The 23594-nt window shown below is 39.4% G+C and overlaps 1 protein-coding gene across 1 annotated transcript in view; it reads left to right on the top strand.

Moving 5' to 3' along the window:
* Positions 1-1647: 1647 nt before the first annotated feature.
* MED27 (mediator complex subunit 27) overlaps positions 1648-23594 on the top strand; it is a gene marked incomplete at its 5' end in the record, with an annotated part of 91401 nt that continues 69454 nt past the window's right edge. Inside the window, 2 exons of the mRNA XM_084272554.1 lie at positions 1648-1853; positions 4341-4485. Coding sequence (XP_084128680.1) covers positions 1648-1853; positions 4341-4485 — 351 coding nt within the window. The remainder of the gene's footprint in view (positions 1854-4340; positions 4486-23594) is intronic.

The raw sequence follows: 23594 nt of genomic DNA, 5'->3' as shown, positions 1-23594 counted from the left end.
CAAGTCACAATTGCACCCAGAGCCAGTGAGATGCCATGCATGAATGATCTTTCAGCCTACAACTATTCCCTTACAATAGCACAGTACCTTCTTGATCAATCTATTTTAGGCCAAAGAAAGGTATTTTATGTCTAACATAACTAATATTATAGATCCATAAACAGCTTATGTTGCCAGTCTGGCTGCGAGTCCTGCTGGTTCTGTCCTTCCTGCCTCTGGCTGCTTTCCTTTGATTCAGTGCTTTTTTACATAAAGAACTATTCCTGCCTTGTTCACATTTGCCTTGCTAAGTACGCTCAGTCCATCGCTGGCTCTTTGAAGTACACCACTATACATTGCACTGTTTACATAGGCTGAACTATATTGCTTCCAGGCTGGCTTTACCTCAGCATTACTAAGCTCAAGAGAAGTAGAACCGCAGCCTTTTCATTTTCTCATTCTTCATGCAAAGTAATAGGGATTCACTTATCAATACCTCGCATGTTCTCTGAGAACATTTAATTGATCGGATGCAATTTTCAGAATCCCTGGCATGATGGACAGGGAAGTGTCGCTCAGGGGAGGGCAAGGCAAAGCCTCGCTTCACTTGGCCAGTGACACATCTGCCGGTCCTTGTCGCATTCATTTCCATTTTACATATTAAAAAGAAAAAGCACCCCTGACTAAAGGAACTGTGTGGGTTGTGTTTACTGAATTTAATTAATAGGTTTATGAAAGGGGTTGTTATTTACTTTGGGAGTTGGGAAAACAAAACACCTAGCCCTGCGCTGCAATGTGCGTGCGGTGAGTACTGGCCTGAGCGCTGCTTCATTTATTTTAGCATCTGTTTATCTGTGCTCTAAGGGTGAAAAGAGGCAGCGATAGCCTCAGAAACCAAAGCAGCTCCAACCAAATCCAGCTAGGAGTCCTGAGTGCTGCGACAGGAGTCTCAATCTTTGCTGTCTTTTGCAGCCTTTCCCTGAGGAAGGACAGGTCCTCGTCCTGTTATTTAGCAGTAATCACAACTGAGATGGGAACGCAGAGCTCAACCTTAAAACCTGAATTAGGTCTGACCGTGAGCATACATGTATTTATAGAAGCATTCTTGCCTGCTTAAAGCGAAGTGCAGTTGCAGCAGAACGGGGGCCCGGGGTTCCTATTTTTAATAATTTTATTTCTGGCTCTATGCCTGGGAAAACCCATATAGCACATCCAGAGCAGGCAACCTACCCTGGAGTGTAAGCAGAGAATTATACACAAGCACAAGGAAGATAGAAGAGGCCATCTGAGTGGGGAACAAAAATTATTCTGGGGCAGGAGAGAGGTATTTGAGAGATGCACACGCTCATGTTCATTCCTACTGCTCCTAGCTCCTGCCCCGGGGCAGGGCAGGCATCTCTTCAGCCGCTCCAGTCACAGGCAGCGAGCGCAGAGCGCAGGCTCGCCTGCTTAAGAAGTCCCTGAGGTTAGAAAAACAGGCTCAAAAGCTTTAAAGTGGCCCTTTGTGCCGGTCGAGCTCCCCGCTGCCCCGCAGCAGCCCTGAGGGAAGCACCGCATCCCGCCCGGCCCTGCTGCGCCTCCCGCCCCCTCAGAGCCCGAACTACATTTCCCAGCCTGCACCGCGCGCCTCGCGGCCCGCCGGGTGGAAGCCGGGGCTGGCCGGCCAAGATGGCGGACGGAGTGCTGAGCCCCGGGGTGAACCTGGAGGCCTTTTCTCAGGCCATTGCTGCTATCCAGGCGCTGCGCTCCAGCGTGACGCGGGTCTTTGACTGCCTGAAGGATGGGATGCGGAACAAGGAGACCCTGGAGGGCCGCGAGAAGGGCTTCGTGGCCGCCTTCCAGGAGAGCCTGCACTCCGTCAGCCGCGACCTGGGGTGAGCAGCCAGCCCTGAGTGGGCTCCCCCCCCCCACCCCGCGTCGGTGTGCAGCGGGTCCCCTGCCCGGCCCTGCGGTGCTGGAGCGGGAAGGGATGCCAGGGTTCTCCGGGCCTGTCCCCACGGAGGTGCCCGGCGGTGCCGTTTCCGCTCCCGGAGAAAGTTTATAGCAAATAAAGGTGAAAAAGCCCCGGTTTGTTCCTTGTGGTGCGTGAGTTACCCCTCCGCGGTGTTTGGTTCCAGTCTCCAAAGGGGCTGCTCAGAATCCTTACCTGGGCTTTGTTCGTGTTTCCTTTTAAAAAAGGGCTCATCGGTGGAGTTGTGCTGGTGAGGTGAATGATTTTGTTTGCAGTGAGATTTTTTTTTCCCGTGTTGTTTTTTAAGGTTTTTGTTTTAAAAAAACTCCAAACAAACCAACTTTGGTTCTGCCTATTCAGTAGTAGCTCAAGAATGACCATTTTCTTACTACAACTTGTAAGGCTGGAAAGTTAGTATGTATAAACAGGGCTGTTTAGTATGAGGTGGTGTGTTTCACGTAAATAGAAGCTGTTGCTGCTGATGGTCCATCTGGATCGTGCTGGAGGACTGTTGGGTTTGGCTGTATCCCAGTGGAAATCATCAGTGATGTCCAGGGAGGTGTCTGAGGGTAGGGCTGGCAGGTCACCACCCTTTCCCAGCACCCTTTCTCACCCTTTCTGGTCTTCTAGCCTCCAGAGATTTAGGGTTCAAGGTCTTCTGAACAAGAATTTGTTTCTTACTGGCCAAAAGGCCTTGCTGGTTTAAGTTAGTTCTGATTGCAGTAATATAATTTGTTACTTACTACTTCCTTTCTATTGGGAAAGGTGGTAGAGAATCATTCTTGTGTTGTACACAGCTTCATAGACTTCTGTTATACCTCTCTGGTTTTTATTGTTTTTGAGTCAAGAAGGCTTTATATTCCCCAGCATGAAATCTGTGCCATTCCTCTGGTCATCCTCCTTGCCTTGCTTGGTAGCTTTTAAAAGTATTATCCAGTATAACCCAAAAATCTTGTTCCCAAAAAGTAATAGATAGGAATTGGCTCTGACCTACCTTGTCTCAGGTGTAATATTTTATACTCCCCTACTTTGCAGTTTATCATCCAGTATTTCAGAAATTCTTGTGTGATTCTTTGCCATCAGTTCCTGGCCTTACTGCCATACCTGAGAGGAACTTCATGGTCAGACTTTAGCAGTGTCTTTTCACCATCTCTTCCACACCATTAGTGGATATGCTTTAGTGACCATTTCTATCCGGAATCCTTGCAAGATAATTCTATAAATATTTTTGAGTATATCTGATTTTTCTTTTTTGAAACAACACCTCCCAAACTATAATTTAGATAGCAACTGAGTGCTATGTATTCTGCTACATGTTTGGGATGCTCAGATTTCCAGTAGCAAGGGAATAATCTGAGATAGATTGAAATTAATGATATGAGTGGACTTTGGTGCATGTCATGTAAGTATTGACTGCAATCCCTCTCCAACAAATCCTTCATTTTTATGTCTATTCACATTTATTTTACTGTATCATTTTATCAAGAAATATTAAGCACACTGATGAGTGTTCACAGCACCAGAGGCATAGAAAGAACATAGGCCATGGAAAGTAAAAGGAATGATGATTAATGAAGGAGACTTTTGTAGTAGCAAAGCGTGGAAGTCTCTGACCTGTCAGTTCACTGATTGTTGGCATTTATTTTCATAACTGTCATTAAATGCAAATTGCAGAATTTGGTGTTTTTCTTTACAGAGGCATTTCAGAAGTCACCCTTTGAGGGGTCTTAATCCTGCTTTTGATCTAGTGGAAGCTTCAAAGTTCAGAGTAGGATGTAACATTCTGAAGTTAAAAGGAAAGGCACCTTGTTAGTCATTTCAGTTGAAAAACTGCACTTTATATCTGTGCAAAGGAGACAGTCTTCCACAGCTGATTAATACACATTTAAAAAAAAAAAACTTCATTATGGTTATTATTAATTGTATTGTGTGACAAATGAGATATGAAGCAATAAGTGATCATTTTACAGTGACCTTTTGTTCATGGGAAATGTGTGTGTGCTTATTATGCTGTAGTTGAGTATTTTATACGTGTCTGGAAAGGTACAAATTGCTTGAGGGAAACAGGCTGCTTCCTTGTCCTGAGAACTTGAAATGTGTATACTTGTGAGAGTAATCACAAACTTTGCAGGACCATCTCCAGGCTTGGTACTAATGCCAATTCTTCTGTGTATTTATATGAGGACAGTTTGAATTTTTAGATCTTTAATGAAATGAAACATCTGGCTGCTAAGTGGTAAAGTTGTCTAGTATTGCCCCCTACTATTGCAGCCAATGACCAAGTCAGAACTCACGTAGTTTTTAAGTTAGAGTTCATGAATGACTGCTGTCCCTGCAGGAGGGTTGTACTTCTTGGATATCTGTATCTGCAGATCTGACTTAAAAACAATGTCATTCCATTTCCTTTCAGTGAGCTGGAACGTCTGAGCAACCTTGTTGGTAAACCATCTGAGAACCATCCCCTGCACAACAGCGGTCTGTTGAGCCTAGATCCTGTTCAGGACAAAACACCTCTTTACAGCCAACTTCTTCAAGCCTACAAATGGTCAAATAAGGTAACAGAATACATTGATGTAATTTAGTTGTGTATTTCTACACAAGGTGTGGTTTGTGATACAGTAGGCCTGTGAGTATCAAAATTGTTGAGCTTATTATGAAGTTGCAGAGCATAATGATTGCCTAAATATATTTTTAAGGGATAAAATGGTGCTTTAATTGAGAGAAGACTTGGTGATACTGAGGTGTGCCCCCCTTGTTTTTCAAAGAGGGTGTTACCTCCAAAGGAGAATACTACTTTCCATGTTAGCTGTTTAGCATCATCTATAGATACGAGAGTATATTGTGTCCTTGTACCTGGTAGTGGGGTATTAGAGTAGAGAATCAAGAGCTTGTGTCACTTCCAACCTGTTTCTAGGAAAGAAACATACAGGGATGTCATCATTATAAATCTCAGAGCCTTTCCATACCATAGTTGCTTTTCTTGAAACAAACTTCTTCGCCTTGAATATAATTCAGTTCCATGAACCTGTATGCTGCCTACATCTAGAGGCAGAAGTTGGATAGGTATCTTTCCTGCTCTGCTCAGAACGTTGTCTACTTGGGTGTCAGAAATACTCCTTTCATCATGTCTGATTTTATTACATGAGAAAACATTGCCTTATTGCACTTACTGTTAATTATTACTGGTCTCGGTTCCCTGTTCCCATCCTGAACTTTTGGAGCATGCTTATTGCATTTTATAGTAATATTTAAATGAATACCTATTTAAAAGCTTTCTTGAAATTATCTTTGAAATACTAGTCGAGTGTTATAAAATGTAACAGAAAATAATCCATCTTTTATGATAATTGTTACTAGAGAGAGTTGTAGCTTTTAGCAGCCTTACAAAAGGCAGCAGGAGTAAGCAAGAATAATAAATCTAAAAATATTTAGGGCATTTAAAAGAAACAATTCCACTTGTAAATTATTTATTGCAGTGCATGAGCAAGGAAGACTGTCAGACTATGTAAGTACTTCACAGGCAAATTGTTGTTGTACGTAGAGCCAACCAATCTAATATTATTCAGATTTAAAATAAATACTACAATAATGTTTGTATGAATACCACCATAATGTTTGTACAGGTACTTTTCAGAATGCAAAATAGTGTTAACTTTGTCTAAAATCAGTAGAATTTGGCATTCACGGAAATTTGGTATGGTTGGGAAAGGAAGTAGAGATTTATTAATTGAGGAAATGTTTAATGTTTGCTTGTGTTTCTTGTTAGTGGTTTATTGGTACTGAAGAAAAATGAATTAATTTGCTGCTTTAAGGACAAAGATAGGTAACATTTATACATGAAAACTTTTAAACCTGTAATGCAGTTAAGTCTTCAGTGATTTAATTACTACTTTAGGTCATTATTAGAGGAAGCTTAGCAAGTAAGGAAATAGCTTTGGCAGAGTTGTTCTAATGGGGGTTTTTTTATTAACTTAGAGTATTATGGAGATTTGAAGAGAAGTTTTTCATGATACTGGATTCTGATTCCAGAAAGCAGAAAGTTGTAGTATCCTCTGCACTTGTCACAGTTAGATGTTCCAGGAGAAAGCTAGTTATTTTTTCTCCTTTCATCTCTGTTGTCTTTAATTTCAGTTTTACGGCTAAAATAAAATATACTGTTTAAGTTAGCTATGTAAAGAACTACCTTTTACCTAAGGTTTTTGGTTGGTTTTTTTGTTGGGTTTTTTCCTGAACCAGTAGGGATGGATAGATTGCCCCTGTTTGTAGCCACAGATGTGTTGGCAGTAGCTGCTGGATTTATCCTTAGCAGTAATGACCCTGTTGATGCTCGTGTATCTTACTGCTTAATTCTTCATTGCTAAATACACTTCTTGAATAAGTGTTATTTCATTACATCTTTTGGCTGCCTTCAGTTCTTCCTATGTGTATCTGGTGCTTTCTGTTGCTCTGAAAGGAGGGTTTGGATGTGGTGATGTGTCAATACACTTTGTGTCTGTCCGCATTTAATTTTTAATTTGTGACCCCTTTGTGGCTGGCTTGCTTGTATTTTTGATGAGCTGAGATAAGGGCATTTTCCTCTCTCTTTGATTGTTCATGCATTACTGATGGCATGAATAGCCACATGGCTGCCAGGGGAGGGTGGATGGAGTAGTTTCTGGGCTGTGGTGCAATTCCAAAAGGACATTCATGAAATGTAGGGAAAATGAGCACACAGACTTCATGCTGCATGCTTTAATGCATTCTGTTTATTTTTAAAACATGGGGAGGCTGGTAGTAGTAGCTTATAGAACAAGAATGAGTAAGGTTGGTAGTAATAACTGGGCTATCTCATGAGAAGGAATTTATTTATATCAAAGTACTATACATAGTACTACTATTGTTTGGGGTTTTTTTTAAAAACAGCCTTGCTGCAGTGGGTTTTTTTTTATCTAATATTGAAGGAATAGGGGCCTGAAATTTTAATTTGTAAAGGAAAAGAACCAACAATCAAACCCCACACCAACCCCCCCCAGCGTTCAAAAAACTATCCTATGTTATAGCCTGTTTAAATGCTGGGACTTTTACTTGGTTCACTTATATGGGTATTTCTGCTTTGGAAACAATAGATTTAGACTGGTTTTGGAGAATACAGTGACAGTAGCCTTCCAAATACTGCAAACCACGTGAACCTCTTTAAAGCATAGTACTACCAAACTGGTTTTGGGGTTTTGGAGGGGTTTTTTTTAGCATATGTATGTACCTAAAACTTGAGCAGCTCTGTAAAGCTGGAGGTGGACCATATCTACCTATGTGACTCTTGCATTTTCTGTCAACACTGTTGCACAAGTAATAGCTTTGTTAAATTTCAGCTGAGGCTATATTCATCCTGGTTACTCCTGGCTCATGAGATACTGAATGTTGTAACAGTTACTTATTTATACTTGCAGATTTGTCTTGATGCTGGGTCAAGCAAATAGCCAATTTTGATCTGGTCTTAAATGCATGGACAAGCTTTTTGGGTTAGTTAGCAGTGCTATTTATGTATGGATGGGAGGTATAGTGAAGATCATATTTACAGGCATAAATATAAGATTTTGTTTATTTTAACCTAAGTGATGAGACTTTAACTTGCACTTTTCAAGTTGTTTTATTTCCCATGTTTAGCTGTGGCTTGCAATGTATTGTGAGGAGATGCACTTTTAGTTACAAATTTACTGACCTCTTTTAGCTTAGTGCAGTAAAGATTAATTACCTCTGAAATCACAATTAAATATATTTACCCCAAACCTTATTTTATTGCTTCTGTGAGTCCTGACACCAGTTTTTCTGGTTTTGAGCACCTTAAGTTTGCCTGCTCCAGGGGTACAGAAAAGTACAGTGGGAAAAGTTAAAACTTTCCTTACAGAAGTGTGTTATCTTGGCAGTTCTTGTTATTTATTAGCACCTGCTATCCTGGTATTTACTTACTGTAGTTTACCCAATAGTTTTGCAGATGGCAAAGTTGTCCATATAGTGGGAGCAGCTGTTTGGGAACACAACAGCTTGTCAAATGCATTAATTACATACACATGCAGCTGTAAAGTTCCCTTACTTTCTCAGGAGTTTCACAAAGCTCACAAGCTATAGCTGAAAAGGAAGTTTTAAGGTGATCTTACTGCAAGCAAGAGCTAAATGATTTTTCTTCTTTGCTTTAACTTCTTTTATGTGTCAGTAGAAATAATACAAGTTAATTACCTTGGTGATTGGCGTGTGTGGAGTCTTGTAGTAACCATGGAACAGTATTTAGGGCTACTTGATAATTTTTCTCCTCCTCTTCAATTTTATTTAAGACATTTTCTTTATTATAATTGAAGTGCTGTTTCCCAGAAGGATCCGTATGTGCCCTCTAATGTAATACTAAAGATATAATATTAGATAAGGCAAAACCCAGCTATCATTCTGTATGAGTAATGCAGATAAATTATTCTTGCTAAGTTAAGAAGTTTGTAGCAACCAGTAGTGGTGTGTTGTATGTGTAGTGGGTTTTTTCTGTGGACTGTCTCTGTTTAGTAATGGGAGTTGATTTCTGGTTTTAGTAACTATGTGTGTGTGTATATATATCTCAGCTGTTGAATTTTTTGATATGATTGTTGTGTCTGAGCCCCTGAAATCTAAGATGACAGTAGCAGTTGGAAGGGATTCTCATTTGTTTGTGGGGCTTGATACTAGAAAGAGTCAGGACTGGACTCTGAGGGTGCTGCTCCCTTACCTCTTGTTCCCAGGTGCTCACTGCTTGTGCTGTACCGGAATTTATGAGGAAATACCACAGGGGAGAACTCTTTTGCTATTTAGTTTAGATAAAAGGAGTTGCTCACCAAGTCTTAATCAGTATTTTAGTCTAACTGAATTTTGAAAAATACATGTGACCTTGCATTTGTGACAGGAGCACCTGGACAACTCAGCTTAGTTGTTCTTCAGGACACTTCCATAGCAAGCACCCTTACTCTGGCCTCCCTTGTTCCTGGATGCTTCTTGTTTTCTGCAGCAAGAGAGACCATAATATCATGAATAAGTGCATCATTTACTAAGCAACTACATATTTCTTGATGCTTCTTATCAGTGCTGGGTGTCAGGGGTTTTATTTGGGAGTGGAACCCCAGCTTGTTGTTGATGTGATGAAAGTAATGTTATACACTTAACCATATATAAAATGTTTAGTCAAGCTTGTGGTGGTATGGTTGCCTCATCCAGCTATTGTAACGTTGGCAGTCAGGGTGGATGCAGGTTTTTGGAATCCAGGAGTTTGAACTCAATCTTTGAGTGGTAGAAACTTTTGTTTTCCATCTACTGCTTTAGTGAGGTTATTTATTGCCTGTAGCATGTATTTGTTCGTCCTCTTTGCTCTTGGCAAAGCACTTGTACACCCCTACCCCTGTGCATGCCCCAGGGTGTATCTGTTAAGGCATTTCCATTGACTCCAGTGGAACAGAAGATATATGGTGCATTTTATGGCTGCTGAGCATGGCAAATGCTTTTATAGGGCAAGTTTCTGCTCTCTTAATGGGGTGCTGTCAAGTAATTCATACCCAACGTTTGAGCTTTAATCACTGCTAGAGACTTTTTGTTTATTTATTTGATGAGTACATGCAAAGTGAATCCACCAGCAAACCACACTATAGAATCAGGCTTTCCAGCAGGCTCAAAGTTTCTCCAGTTCATTGTTTAGCAGCAAACTGTCTTCCCTGAATTGCTGAGGGATAGCAGTGTTACCAGAGTTTATTTGCCCAAGTAGCAAATCCTGTCTTCTATAAGTAGTCTCTCCTATTTTCCCTCCCTTTAAAGTAGAGATTTTGTTTTCAGACTGTCAAATATTATTAATAGCAGTGGGGGGAATTTAGAATAACTTTAGTCCTAAACAGGTGATGTTATTTTCAATTTTTGTCTTGACTAACTACACTGAAGCACAGCCTGGTATGCTCTGCTCTTTTCAGAGTTGTATTTGTCTGTTTGCTGTACTCCAGTTCTAACACCTCAGTAGTTTGAGCCGCTGTGCGTAGGTGTTTGTGAGTGGTGGTGGTATTGTTTTATCATGAAATGGTACTTAAACATAACTGTGTGTTTAGGGAGGCTGTCACCTAGCACTTCAAGCAGAAAGTCAACTTTTCTGGCTTTGTGACTCTCTGGGTGAGTAGGGGTTAGATCAAATTACTTAATTTACTCATCTTTGGAAAGAAGATTATTGCAACTTGTATGCACTTTACAGTGTCATTGTGTTGTAAATATTCTAAGTGAACAAAGCTGGACAGGAGTTGACATAAATTTCTTTAATAGTAATACACAGGCAAATAAAAAATGGAAAAAAAAAACCCTGTTTATCTGCATGCTGAAATACACTAAAAATATTTAGAGTTAAATTTGTTATTTCATAGCATCCCCTTGCTTTTATGTAACTTGAAAATCAAACTGTTGAGATAACTATTAATGAGTTACAGTGATCTTTGTGTCGCATGAGTAGACAAAAGGAAAGTGTAGGTTTTGTTTATTAAATTATTTTGATGTGTTCCCTGATAATTTATTTGTGTAAATTGTGTTTGTTGTAGGTCTCAAAAGAAACCAATAGACCCTGTGGAGAAAGTCGACTTGCTGCGACTGCCCTTGGTAGCTTAGTATTGATTAGACAGAAATACTGAGTTTAATGACAATAAATGTTACCCATAATAGTAGAGGAACACTGCTTAAGTATTTTTTGTTGTTGTTGTTCAACTTGATTGTAAAAAAAAAACCCTGTTCATTCCAAGGAACATTAATTTTAAACTTTGGATGCGCTCAAACATTTTGAATTTAATGTAGTTTTACAGTAGCATGGACAATGTAACTGAATTACTGTGCTGGCAGTTCTTTGGAAGTTTGGGCAGATGGCCAAGATATTGTCCTTTCAGGACTTTTTTTTTCCCCTCTACAAAAATGCAGTGTTGTAATATTGTGATATACTGTTGCATGGAGGTCCAGCTTATTCTGCTGAGATTTCAACCACCCAAATTGGGAAACGTTTTCTTTCCAGGTGTGCTGTAGAATCAGTGACAAATGTGTGGCATTGAGGAAACTGTGTCGTGGTAACTGGATCATCTGCTTGCTCAGTGCTTCTGGAGGTTGTTTTTGAAGATTACATGTGCTTGCTGGGGTGAGAGTGGGAAGGTTAGTGGTGCAGCCTGCAGTACTGGAATTCTCAGTGAGCAGGAGCTCTAATGAAGTTACTTAAAATATTTGAAGTGACCAAAATCCTTTGTTTTGCTCACAGAAGAGAACAAATAGGGGAAAAATAAATAATTGAAGCAAAGTGACAAGGATATCCCTGCACTCTGAACATCACATTTTAATTTGCTTTGTAAAAGCAGAATCAGTGCTTTGTAGAGGGAGCTGGCATGGAAAGGCTGTTGGGGTTTACTGGCTGTGGACTCTTATTCTTGTGCAGATAAGTGATGCTTATATTCCTGTCACTGGAGAAATGAGTGGTACAGGAACTGGGGGTATCCTGTGCACAGGACAAAAAAATGGGAGCTGGGCCACTTGGATTCTCTTTCTTGCCTTTCTTACTAATTTTTGTTGTAACCTTGAACAGGATGTGTGATTTTTCTGTGCCTCATTTTTCTTCCGGATAAAGTAGGATAATAATACTTAACCTACTTCTTGGGAGAGTTTCTACTCCAAATGCATCTCAAGTGCATTGGGTTCTTTGGACAGAAATGCTTTGTAGATGCCAAGTATTATACAGCTAGTGACTAATGTTGTTTGCATGGCAGTCTGGAAAAATGCCCTTTACGGGCATCTAATTTTGTGCAAAAATTAGGCAAATGTTTTGGTGAAATGCCCTTGCTGTTCCCAATTACATCAGGTTTTTTTTTTCCCTTCTAAATATGACTAGGAAACAGGTGGTTACCTCTTTGCCTCCAACTGCCATAGTTACTGCTCAGTTGTCTGCCTGCAAAATATTGACTTTTATTATTGCAGGGTTGGTTTTAGTGACCAGCAATGGCACGGGCTGCAAATTCAGGTAGTGTGCTAATTATCTTTGATACTACAGTACTGTGGGGGAAAAGCACTGGAGAAACCATGAGAAGGAAAAAAGTGCTTGTGTCAAAATATATTGGGGGAGTGGGGAGAAGGACTTATAATACCCTAGGTGTACTTCATTGGAGAAACAAAAAGGTGGGACACAATTATTTTGAGGGTCTCTGAGCTATGCAAGGATAGCCTAAAAAAAAAAAGTTAATATAGTGAGAGGGGAAAATACTAAAAATAGTGAAAGCCATAATGAAAAGCAGGAGGTTTATAATAATAGCAACAGTAAAAATAAAGGCAGAACTGACAACTACATCCTTGGATGGGTTTTATTCTCCTTAGAGGTCCTGCCTAAAGCAGCATCGGGAGGCATTGGAGCTGGGTAACAGCAGTTAATATCTGTTGTCTTTTTGGAGGATGCATTTTCCCTCCTCATGTGGGGGTCCCTGGAAACGGCAGCTCTTGGACTCCTGTGATTCTTTACCAGTGATTCCTATGGTGGCTTTGAACAAAAGTCCAACCCAGGGATATCTTAACTATTTTATTGTTTCCATGTATAACTATAAAAGTGTTTTTCACATCGAAGAATTGGAGCAAAAGGAAATTATAATTAGCAGGGGTTTTTTTTCTTTGCACCACTGGAAAGATGCTAAGGCAGGTGAGAAATTGCCACGTATGCTGCCTTGTGCCAGTATAACTCCTTTGGAGGTTAGTTGAATTTCTTTGGTATTTTAGTAGGCAGGTTAGTTTGTTACTTCAGGAAGAAAAAAGTGATAATGAATAACTTTACTTCATTAAAAAATGAGAAATAATTAGCCTTTGATTCTGTCATCTTTGTTATGTAGTTTGACTGTTTTATATCTGTGATGTTCTGAGAGTTGTTAAAGTAATAATTCACACTAGGATGCTGTTGTGAAATAAGGTTAGATGTGTCCAAACAGAATTTGCCTTTCTTTACTGAATTTTACTAGAATACTTTGTTTCAAATCTAAAGCAGCCTGAGAGCAGGGTTCGGTGTTTTTCTATTGTTGTGCCTGGTGTTTGTTGTTATTCAACAGCATTTTTCAAGGCTCTGATCAAAATAATGCTGTAAGCTCTTCCAGTCTCACTTTTCCTAATTATGGGAAGTGATATATCAATACACACTATTATAAATCACAGCCCCCTTGTCAGCTGGTGGGAATTATTTAATGCTTTGCAACACCTTTATTTGCTAATGAGTGGGTTTTTTCCCCTGTTTCTTTGATAAGTATTAATGTTCTAGCTGTTAGCCTATTTCAGGATGGAAATGATTGATGTTGCTCTATTTTAACCAAAACACTTCTGCCCACTACCGGTTCTTCCTCCCCTAACTCCTTTTTCTCCTCTGCAAGAACTCTTTGTACAGTTCATGTTGGGTGGCTGAATTGCATAATTTGTAAGTTCAGTGATCACTTTCTCTTTCGATATAATGTGGCCATCAAACCCAACTGGTTCAAACTGCACTGCTTCATATTAGTAACAGACTTGGATTACAAACTGAGCCATGCACAGGCACAGAAATGCAGTTTGTAGATGAATAAATCTTGGTACAACCATTAGATCAGAAGAAAAGGCTTTACTTTTACAGGTTGAGAAACACAACAAAGTATAACTGGAAATCCATATTGTCTAGAGATTAATTGAAGAATATGTAGGACTGCAAAACAAGAGGGTCATTGTAAGAAGCCCTCAGACCCAGCATTGCTTTGAATTTCATGTTTGCCTGCTATTCTGGCTCTTAGGGCTCAGACTGACTTGCTGTTGGTGATGAAAGCCTGACTTCCCATGGGTGGTGGCCACCAGGAAAGCACAGAGGATGTTTTCAGACTCCGTTGTGTCTCACTTTCTTTGAGGCAAATTAAAGATGTTTGTAAAGTGTTTGGGGACCTTCATATGAGGGGCATTCAAGGAATATGAACACTAATATAAAATAACTGATAGAGATGATAAGCATCGCCTTGGTATTCTTTATATGGAAAAGATTATTTTTTTTTTAATAGCTTCTGGAGGAAATCAAATAAAATGAAAAATTTAATGATGTCACCCTGTTGCTCTCTGCTATTGTCAGGCCTTTTTGTGTGACTTATTTGTTTGTTTTTCTTCAATGCAGAAGTACGTTCATCTCTAATCTTTTCTTTCAAGTTCATGTTTGGCGTTAGTAAAGGTGCCCCCTCAGTTCAGAGAAGGATTTAATTGTTTGAAATATATGTAAGCAATGCTCAATTCTTTCCCATCATATCTTAATCAGATACTGTTGATAACTGGTCTACAAAACATGGAAATAGTCTGAAAGCTATTAAAATTGAAAGTAGTCTGTGCAAAGAGCTGGATGGAATCAGAGTGCAGCTCAGACCACTGTTTTGGCTAGTGCTTTGTGGAAATGTCCTTTGGGCAGAAATGTGGCAGCAGTTGTATGTACAGCAGCAGTTAGTACTGAGCTCCTGATGTTGAAGGCAAGTAGCCCAGAAGGTCTGTGATGGGTTCGATGTATACTGATTTTTATTTTCCTGGGAGTAAGGAGTATTTTTCTGGGAGTGTTTTGTGGCTCTGATGCTGGGACTGTTGAAGAGTGTAAAATGTTACAGACTGTGATATCAATACCATTGCTGTTTACATCTGTGCCTGGTTTTTGGTGTTAACATAGATGCAGGTGTTTTGAAAAAAGGTGCCCAGCTGATCTCAGATGACCCTTTAGACTGAATTTGCTCTTTCCAAAATAGTCCTGTTAATAAAATTTTACTTGCAAGTTTTCTGCTTTCCCCATTAGATTTCACTAATAGCATTAAGTGAGCTGTTAAGTAAGTCCATGCTTTGCAGTAGATGCTGTTGTTTTACATTCTTATGAAAATAGTTTTGCAGGTGAACTTTGTTTCAAATCAGGCCAGGTATCTAAGCCAGCTTTTAGGGATACTTGAATTGGGAGTTCTGCTTTCTGCAGGAGCTCTGAGGAATGACCCTTCTATAGAAAGCCAAGACTCAGGCAGGTTTGGGGGTTGATAGATAGAGCTGGAGGGGATTTGGAGTTGAAGAGAATAGAGTTGGGAATATGTACGTAACACTTGGAGCTACTTCACTCCTAACTCTGTTTGTTGTTGGTACATCTGCTTGGTGTGAGCTAGCATTTGAATCAGGGTTGGAAAATGCTGAAGTTCTGGAGATAAAGATGACTTATCAGTGCATGTTATCAGTTTCTCTGCCTATAAAAGCAAGATTAGCCCAAGCATGTACAACAGTTCACTTTATCAAATTTTAAGCACCTGTGTGGAAGGCTTCTACTTGCACAAGAAACAAAAAACATGTCTAAAATCTTTCAGTCTGACACTTGATCAGTTACAGTATACCTAGAAAAACATGTCCTCGGAATTAATAAAAGATTTAATGAAAGCTGTTTGATTCTACCAGGTGCTGGTCTTTCACATTTTTGATCTTTTCACAGAAAGATCAAAAGTTTATGTGCCCTGAGCAGCAGTTCTCTTATTGTGCTCTTTTGTAAGGTTCTTGGTGTGGCGTGGAGAATTCAATCATGTTCTGGTGCTCTGCTGAGTTTGTTGAGATCTCAAGCACTGAAGTTAAATGCCTAAAGCTGGACTGTGTGACTAATCAGAAAGGTGAAGTGGCACGTGGCTGTGGCTGCAGTCTTGCCTGGTGTCTTTGGGAGTTAAAAATGCATTTCTTGGAGTGTGCTTATTTTTGTTATATGCTCATGAATTAGCTTGCTCCCAGATACCTCTTCTTCAAAAGCACATATAATGACAAGCTGACAGTAATAACCAATATACTTATTGGGTAGAATTAGGATATATCATTATTAGGAGTAACGAACATGTTGAAATGCTAAAGATATTTTCAAGGCTGCTTTAGATTTGGTTGGAAAGCAGAGTATAATGACTACATCTTACAGCATGTAGCAAAATCACAGGAGGCTTTGATGTTCAGAGTTGGGCTTTGGAACAACTAATTCTATTCAAAACCAGTGCTGGTCTTGATGAATTTGGTTGTTGGATTCTCTAAGCTTCTGTAACTGGCAGCGACGTAGTATATGAGGTGCTCGGTATACTGCATGGGCCATTAGACACAAGGGAATTGCATCTAGATGTGACATTTCCCTGTATATTCTAAAATAGATGTATTTACTTCTCGTTATATGAAACTGCAATTCCTGTGGAAATCAATGTTGAAAATGCTTACTGAAAGCCTCCTCGGATCTGCAAGCATGCACAAAAAGGAGCTGTACACATGTTCTGCTATTCACAAGTGGTGGGCTAAAGTGAATTATTTGAATCTTCTCCTGTCAACAGCAATTGAGTATATTTCCCTTACTGCACCGTGTTGTTACTGGTGCAGAAGATGCAGAGAATGCAGACTGGAGCAGAGAGAGCCCTCAGCTGTCTTTAAACTGTTTTAAGCTGCCCATAGTTTGAAAATACTTGAGAATCTGAGATGAGCTGTTTGACATTTTTCTTATTCCAAATGCTCAAAGGAATAAAACTACATAAAGAGTGTTAAAAATGAGAGAGTCTTTGCGACAACGTCTGGAATCTCAGAATGTTACTTCATGCCTCTCTCTTGGCTGACCACCATGATAAAACAGCTGAATCAAATACGTTCTTTTATGTATAAAATATATTTTTTTGATCTTGACAGCTTGTTTCCAGTTTTAGTCTAATTCAGTTTGAAACAGCTGTTCCTAATCTCTGCAAAAACAGTTTTTTTGATGGAAATCATGACATTCTCAACTGCTGCAGTGTTACTGGGCTCTATCTCATTTAAGTAGTTGGCTTTTCTTTATGTTAAAAGAATTCTTCATTCAGAGAAAATGTCACTTTTGTATCATATAAGCTACCTTTAAAAGAATAATAGCTGTTCCCTCCCCCCATTATCCCTGAATGAGGCTGGATATATGTTTCTCTTCCTATGTGGCTTTTAAGAAAAAACATCAGTGTATGTTTTACCATTAGTTCGATTTTTATTCTAATGTTCTCTGCCCTACCCATATGCTTTCAGTTGGGTTCTATTTAGAGTTTTCTCTGCAGTTGTCTCTGCACTCAGACTTAACGAGTTCTCTGGCTTGCCTTATGGTTCAGTTTTACTCAAGTCATGTATTTTCAGAATTGTCAATGTGGCATTTTCAGTTTTCTGAGAGCCATCTTTTTATTTTATTTTATTTTTTTAAATTTTCTTTTTTTCTGTTTGGTTTGGGTTTTTTTTTTTGGTGGTTTTTTTTTTTTTTTTGGTTGGCTGTGCTGCTTGGTGCCTCTTCCAAAGCTGTTTGTAAAAATTTCACAGATCACAGAGCCAGTTAAGCCTGGAAGCTCTGCTGTGCCCAGTAAAGCAAAAGCTAACCTTTCACTTCCAATTTTCTGGAAGTGGACATCCTAGCATGTACTATGGAGCAAAGAACTGAAAAGAATTTGCTATCTAGTTGACTGCATAAGCACAAGTCTATGATAATAGGATGATACCATGTGTGGGCATTTTAGGATATTTCTGACAGGAGGCTGAAGGTTTCGGGAGAGGCAGCGTTGCCAGGTTTATAGTGGCACTGGAGCGACTCAGGAGCCATGCATCCTCCTTTTTTCCTCCGTCCTTAGCTAGCTGGATGAGGTTTTACAAGTCACTTCATGCATGTTTTTGTTTTCCTCTCTATAAAATAAGGATTGTGCTACAGAATGAGTACTCTGAGAAATCTGAGAGAGATGCTGCACATGAGTAGGATCAGTAGTGGTTCTTGTTCTCATTTCTGAGCCTGCTATGGACAAGTACTGTCCTGAAGCCTCTTTTGGGTTATGTTGTTAAAGCACAGTTTGTCAGCTGAAATAAAGCTAACATCAAACACAACACAAAAGCTTTACTGCTTAAAGAGATGTTAAATATATTTTCAGTTGCAAATTCAATGTTTTGCCTGGCAAATAGAATTGTTTATCGTTTCCATTGCATTTTTCTTTCCTCCTGCATCCTAAAGAACCTGACTTAAGGCTGCTTTAGGATTAAGTGAGATTACTAGCATCATCTTTCCATCCCTCTTGTGTACCTTGTATGAATACATCCTAATAACTATTGATATTGCATTCATCCTGCAAGAAGCTAAGACCTTTAGTGTCTGCTGATGTTGCAGTTTTGATGTTGTGTTTTTCATGCAAGTAAAATCAATTGAGACAAATCTTGGTAACTTTTACAGCAAAATAAAATGACTATGCCAGGCAGCCATTGGAAGTTTTTTAAGTATATGTATGCTCTTAGATCACACACACAGGCCTGTTCCAACAGAATTGATTGGTTGATCTACTAGATTTAAAGGTCAACTGTAATCACATTTCAGGAAGATTGAAGAAGATATAAAATTGCTACTGTGCTTTTCTGGGTCATACACAAGCTTCTGGTGCTCTTTTCGTTTTCCCCCGTACATCTTAATTTACTTGGCTAGAGCATCAATACATAAAGGGCACAAGTCAATGTGCTTGCTTTCTCCTGTCTGTGAGGGAGCTACTTAGTTGTATTTCCTCTAAACCAACACCTTCCCTCTGGAAGACCTGAAGCAGAGAGGAGTCATCCACTGTATGGAAATGGAAGAAACAAATGTCTTTTTTTCAGGAGAAGGGTGTGAGGGCAGCTGGACTACAGCTGTCTAGTTAGATGATCCCTTCAGTTGCTACAGTTGATGTATCCAAGGGATGATGATGTCCGTTCAAAGTGCAGCACAGATGGGGGAGAGAGATGGCATAAACCCTCTTAATAGGTGGAGACCTTTGATTGGGAAGAATCAAAACATCTTCCTAGAAGGGTTTTACGTGGCAACTTGGTATTATTATACAGGTGACTGTAAAGATCAAGCAGCTTTGGAATATTTTGGGTTGTAAATATGGTGTTTCAAGTTAGTATTCCCATGCAGTAGGCAACTGTATCTGCATAGCTTTCCTATTAATATTTTGCAGCAGTCCAAATGGCACAACACTGCCATAGCAGCAGGGACAGAAAACATTCCCCTGCCCAGATACAATTAATTTTCCCTACAGCAAAGCAAAAGGAGTCCTGAAATAAAAACAGGGTTGATGAGGGACAAGGGTGATTTGATTTAAATTGATAAACCAAACCACATTATTCTGCTGGATTTTTCCCTCATGAACCATATTATTGCTATATTAGTTTAATAGGACTTTGTTCACTATTAAGTTTTGCTCTTTTTCTGTACTTGCTTGTTGTCCTTCTGTGCAGATCTTCCACAGAGTAACAGAGGAGAAAAAGTGTTTAAAATGGAATAGACTGAATTGGAGAATATGCTGTTGCAAATGCCTTTAGCTAATCTTCAAAGAGATTTCAAAGTAACTTTGTGATTTTTGTGTGGCTAGTAAATGCATATTTGATGATGGCCATGCCATACTAGGGGTTTGTTGCATTAACAGTACATAGAAAGATTGCATTCCCCCAAAAAATTCTGTTTGTAGAGAATACTAACTGTTTCACAAAGGTTATTTGTAGTAGAACTCCCAGAGTCCAAATTAACTTGGAGAGTTAGTGCATTTTAGTGCCCTTAGTGCATTTTCATATGTGCTATCTTGCAAAATGTTGTAATTCCCAGTTGTATAGAAATTGAGGGGCTGTGGCTTTTCTGTAAGCATCCATGACCTGCTTTTAAAATAGATACTGACATACAGCAGTGGCTGAAGACTCTGCATGAGTGGTCTGAGGAAACATTTATGGTGCATTTATTAAAGATGGCCTTTTTCAGAGATTTTTGCTCTGATGGCTTTCTAATTTAAGTATGTGATTTGCTTTGTCAGCCACAATGGGAAGTCTAGGAAACTAATGTCTTATGTTCACTACATTTATGGTAAATATGGAAAAAATTTTCTTTTTGTAAATAATGGACCAGGCAATGTTTTCAGATACTTGCATGGTCAAATCACAGCAGCAGCAAATCCTTTGTGATTTTCTCAGTAGCTGATGAAGTCAAACAGTGTTTTCTTGCAAGTTGCTTAAATCTACTTTTTTTTTTTAACCCATGATGATGTCTGTCCTTATTAAAACAGTACTTATGGAAACAGTTCAGTTCTAAAGTGCAGAAGCAGTGCATGTAGAGTACTGCAAATATAATTGTTCTTTTCCTGTGTGCAGTTGCATGTCATCCTGGTCAGTAGGTTAGAAAGATTTTTTTTTTCAGGGAATTAAAAAAACAAGAATATGTGATACATTTGTGAAGTTTCCAGACTAAAGGCAAGTACTAGGTTATAAAAGAATGCTTCTGTATGGAAGCAAGTTTGCAAGGTAAAAACACCTGTCAGTAAGGTTGTTACAGTGCTGTGCAAGCTCTATGCCTCTTTCTCTTTGTTTTCCCTTCAAATCACAGGGTTGTAGCATCCCTCCTCAGTTTGATAATTGTAGCAGCAGATTGCTATTTTGAATGAAAACAATCTAATAGAGATCTACTGGTTGCCACCATAAAATACCCACTAGAAAAGGGGAAGAAAAACTCCCTTTGTTATCAAGCATATATAAGCAAAGTAGGTGTTTAATCAATCTTAATAGCTTGTTTTCTTGAGAAGAGCAAGACCAGTAGCAGCAGCAGCATGGCAGGCAAAATCCTATGAATATACATGTTGGTAATGAAGTTGCAGGTTCTGTTCTAACTCTTGGACAATGTATTCCTCAGGCTTAAGTCCAGAAGTAGAGAAAACTATTTTGAAAGTATCTTCCTTAAAATAAACCCACTTTAATTTCTTACTTGATTATTACTTTAAAGAACAATACTATTTGTTTATTCATTGAGAGGAATAATAAACTTGTGTTTAGTTTGTAAAGGAATCACAAAAACATAAGTACAGCAAGTTGTGTTTTAATGCTGACTTCTTTCATGATGCTGCTGAGCTTACACCCTGATCAGTGTCCTGACAGTGTACTACCCCTGCCCTTTGGAAACTCTTCAGACCAATGTTATTTTTTAACTCCAGTTGCCTCCAGTTGTAATCTGTAACAACACATATTATGTTGGTCTGTTTACTCACAACAAATGGCATTTTTCTCATCTTCAGCAGGATTTATATTGGAATTCACATTCCAGAAGTTGTCACAGCCTCATAGGGAAAAGGTTGTATTTCAGGAAACACTGATATGTAATGTTATTGAGTAAACATTGAGTTTTACTCAATGCTATTGAGTAAAGTATGCTGAGGCTTTTGGTTTCCTCTTCTTGTACCAGCATCAGCAATTGTGTCAGGAGTTTTGATTTAAGAGAAATAATAGACACTTTCTACAGTAAAACATGGGTTTTAATGGATTTTTTTTTCAATGTTAACATAGTCTCATTGCTAAAACAAAGAATATGTCAGCATATTCTATAGCTGAATAGCATCACTTGTCATGGTGTGCAGGGCAAGATGATACTTCCTCTGTTAAGACCAGCTACTGACCTTGCCTTTTAAAAAAACTGGTTTATCATAGGAAGGTTGCAAAAGAAGAAGAATGTTATTCTTGACTTTAGACCTCAGTTTTCATCTGTTCTCTTATTCTGTGGAGCACACAGATGTTTTAGGAGGCTCCTGTGGTCAAAGAGTTTACAAGGATTTTGCCTTTCTGAAAAGTTGCAGGTTAGTTTTTTTAGATTATTAAAAGTCCTTGTATGACTGGTATATTGCTTAGTCATGATGGCCTTGAAATGTAACATTTAAAGCAAGCAAATTAGTTTGAGCCCCTTGTGCATTTGTCAAGAAGTCCTTCACGTGTTTGTGTGTACGTGCACTGTGAGCCCGTTGCCTCTGAGAGTGTCCTCAAGGTCTGAGGTCTTCACTGGGAACCAGTCAGCTGCTTGTTCGCTTCAGCATGTAGTTGGAAACTTCCCTTCTTGTTTTGTTCCACAAACGAAATACTCCTGCCAGAATGGAAAACCAGAAATGAAAACCCCACAGCTTGGTAATGCTGCCCAGTTGCAGTCTGTGCCATCTCCATGGTTTTGAGCCTTCATTATGCATCTTGCACTCAGCACACTTTTATTTAAAGCAGTGCTAAAAGTAGAACTCAATAGCTGACGTTCGTAGCTGTTCTCTATGATGCAGAATTACTGGGAGAGGGATGGGATGGGATGGGAAGAGGAACACTGCAAGTGCTGGATGGATTAAGCTCACTTATTTCCACAAAACTATACAGGACTATCTGAAGAAACCTAAACTAGACCACGCTTTATCACGGAATATAAGCTTGCTGAACTAGGAAGTTCTATTTTGTTTTTATCCTCATTACGTTTTGCTTTGTCTTATACTCTTGAAATGGTGCAATTCAGTTTGCTGGGGCTGTTGCAACAATCAGACTATTGGTACTACGTTACTGCAGCATCCCTGTGCCCGTTGCTTTTCGTGGAGCCATCTCCATATTGCAGAACCATCTGTTTTCCTTACTGTCCAAGCATTAGGCTTAGTAGTATAAATTACTAACATCTCCATGGCTTTCAATTGTTCCTGTTTGTTTAGAGTACTGGTAGCAAGTCTTCAGCTCTTTCAGCACCATTTATAAGTTTTTCTTGCTCTTCTGCTCTTTTTTTTTCTATAATGCCTCAGGCAAAATCTATAGTAGAGTGAATTGTCAGTTGTTCATGTTGCTGTGTTATTGGCTTGATAAAATAACTTTGGGAGGTAGGCAGGTAGTGTCCTCATTTACTAAAGACTGTAGCTAGAGGAGTGATGGAAACAAGTTAAATCATGGTTTGTGAGAGCAGTATTTTGCACCCCCAACCGCCCCAGTTTCCTTAAATGCACACCAGTGTGGCGTATTGCTGGCGGCATGATCTTACACAGGAAGATCTTTTTTGGCTCTCTAACTATGTTCACTGCTGAAGAGTTAAGGATACTTTTGGAAAATTTAATGCTAAATTTGTCAGCTTGTTTCTGTTCCGATACCTAATTGTAATGGAAGAGTTGTGGGTTTTTTAATGTAATTTCCTTGTCTATCTTTAAGATCAGAGATGCGCTTCGTTAGTTTCTTATACATAGAATATGTTTTTACATTCTTAATTCACTGTTCAGGCTAAAGTAGTGACTTCCAATAGCTCTCTGATGTTGTGCACCCACCATAACTGCAGCCTTGGGCACCATGGCATGCTTAGCTTCTGGGCAGCTCAAAACTGTTAGAGGGGAAGGGGTTGTTTTGGTGAAGAAAGGTAAGAACAGGTGAGAATATAGAGTATGGCATTTTGTGGCTGTTCCCAAGAATGGCAACTTTTGGCGGGTGGCAGACTGTGTGTACTGGATGCATTGTGATTTTTGAGAAGCAGTTGAGGTTGATGCCAGTTCACATTAGGGTGGTACTGAAGTCTTATTACAATGGAGACTGTGCTTAAGGAGGTCAGTGCTGTTCCTGTTCACCTGGAACAGCAAAGTCAGCTGGACTTTTTGTTTTTTTCCAGCCAAGAGAAGAGGGTAGATTTGATAACACGAACAGCAAGGAAAACATTTCTTCCTTCTGTGTATTTCACATACAGTGTCAGACAGCTCAAATCTAGCTGAAGGCTTTGAGTCTCCATAGCATCTGAAGCCTGGTGCACTGCTGCTGCTATTTCAGTCCTGTTGTGAGGTATGGCAGTGAGGACCTTTCTACGGGGCAGCCTCTGCCATGCTGTGGAGCAGAGCTGCTGTTTATGGGG

Source organism: Gallinula chloropus, assembly GCF_964237585.1.
Source record: "Gallinula chloropus genome assembly, chromosome: 18".
Lineage (NCBI taxonomy): Eukaryota > Metazoa > Chordata > Aves > Gruiformes > Rallidae > Gallinula > Gallinula chloropus.
Note: the sequence above shows the minus strand (reverse complement) of the source record. Positions and strands in the feature narration are given on the sequence as shown.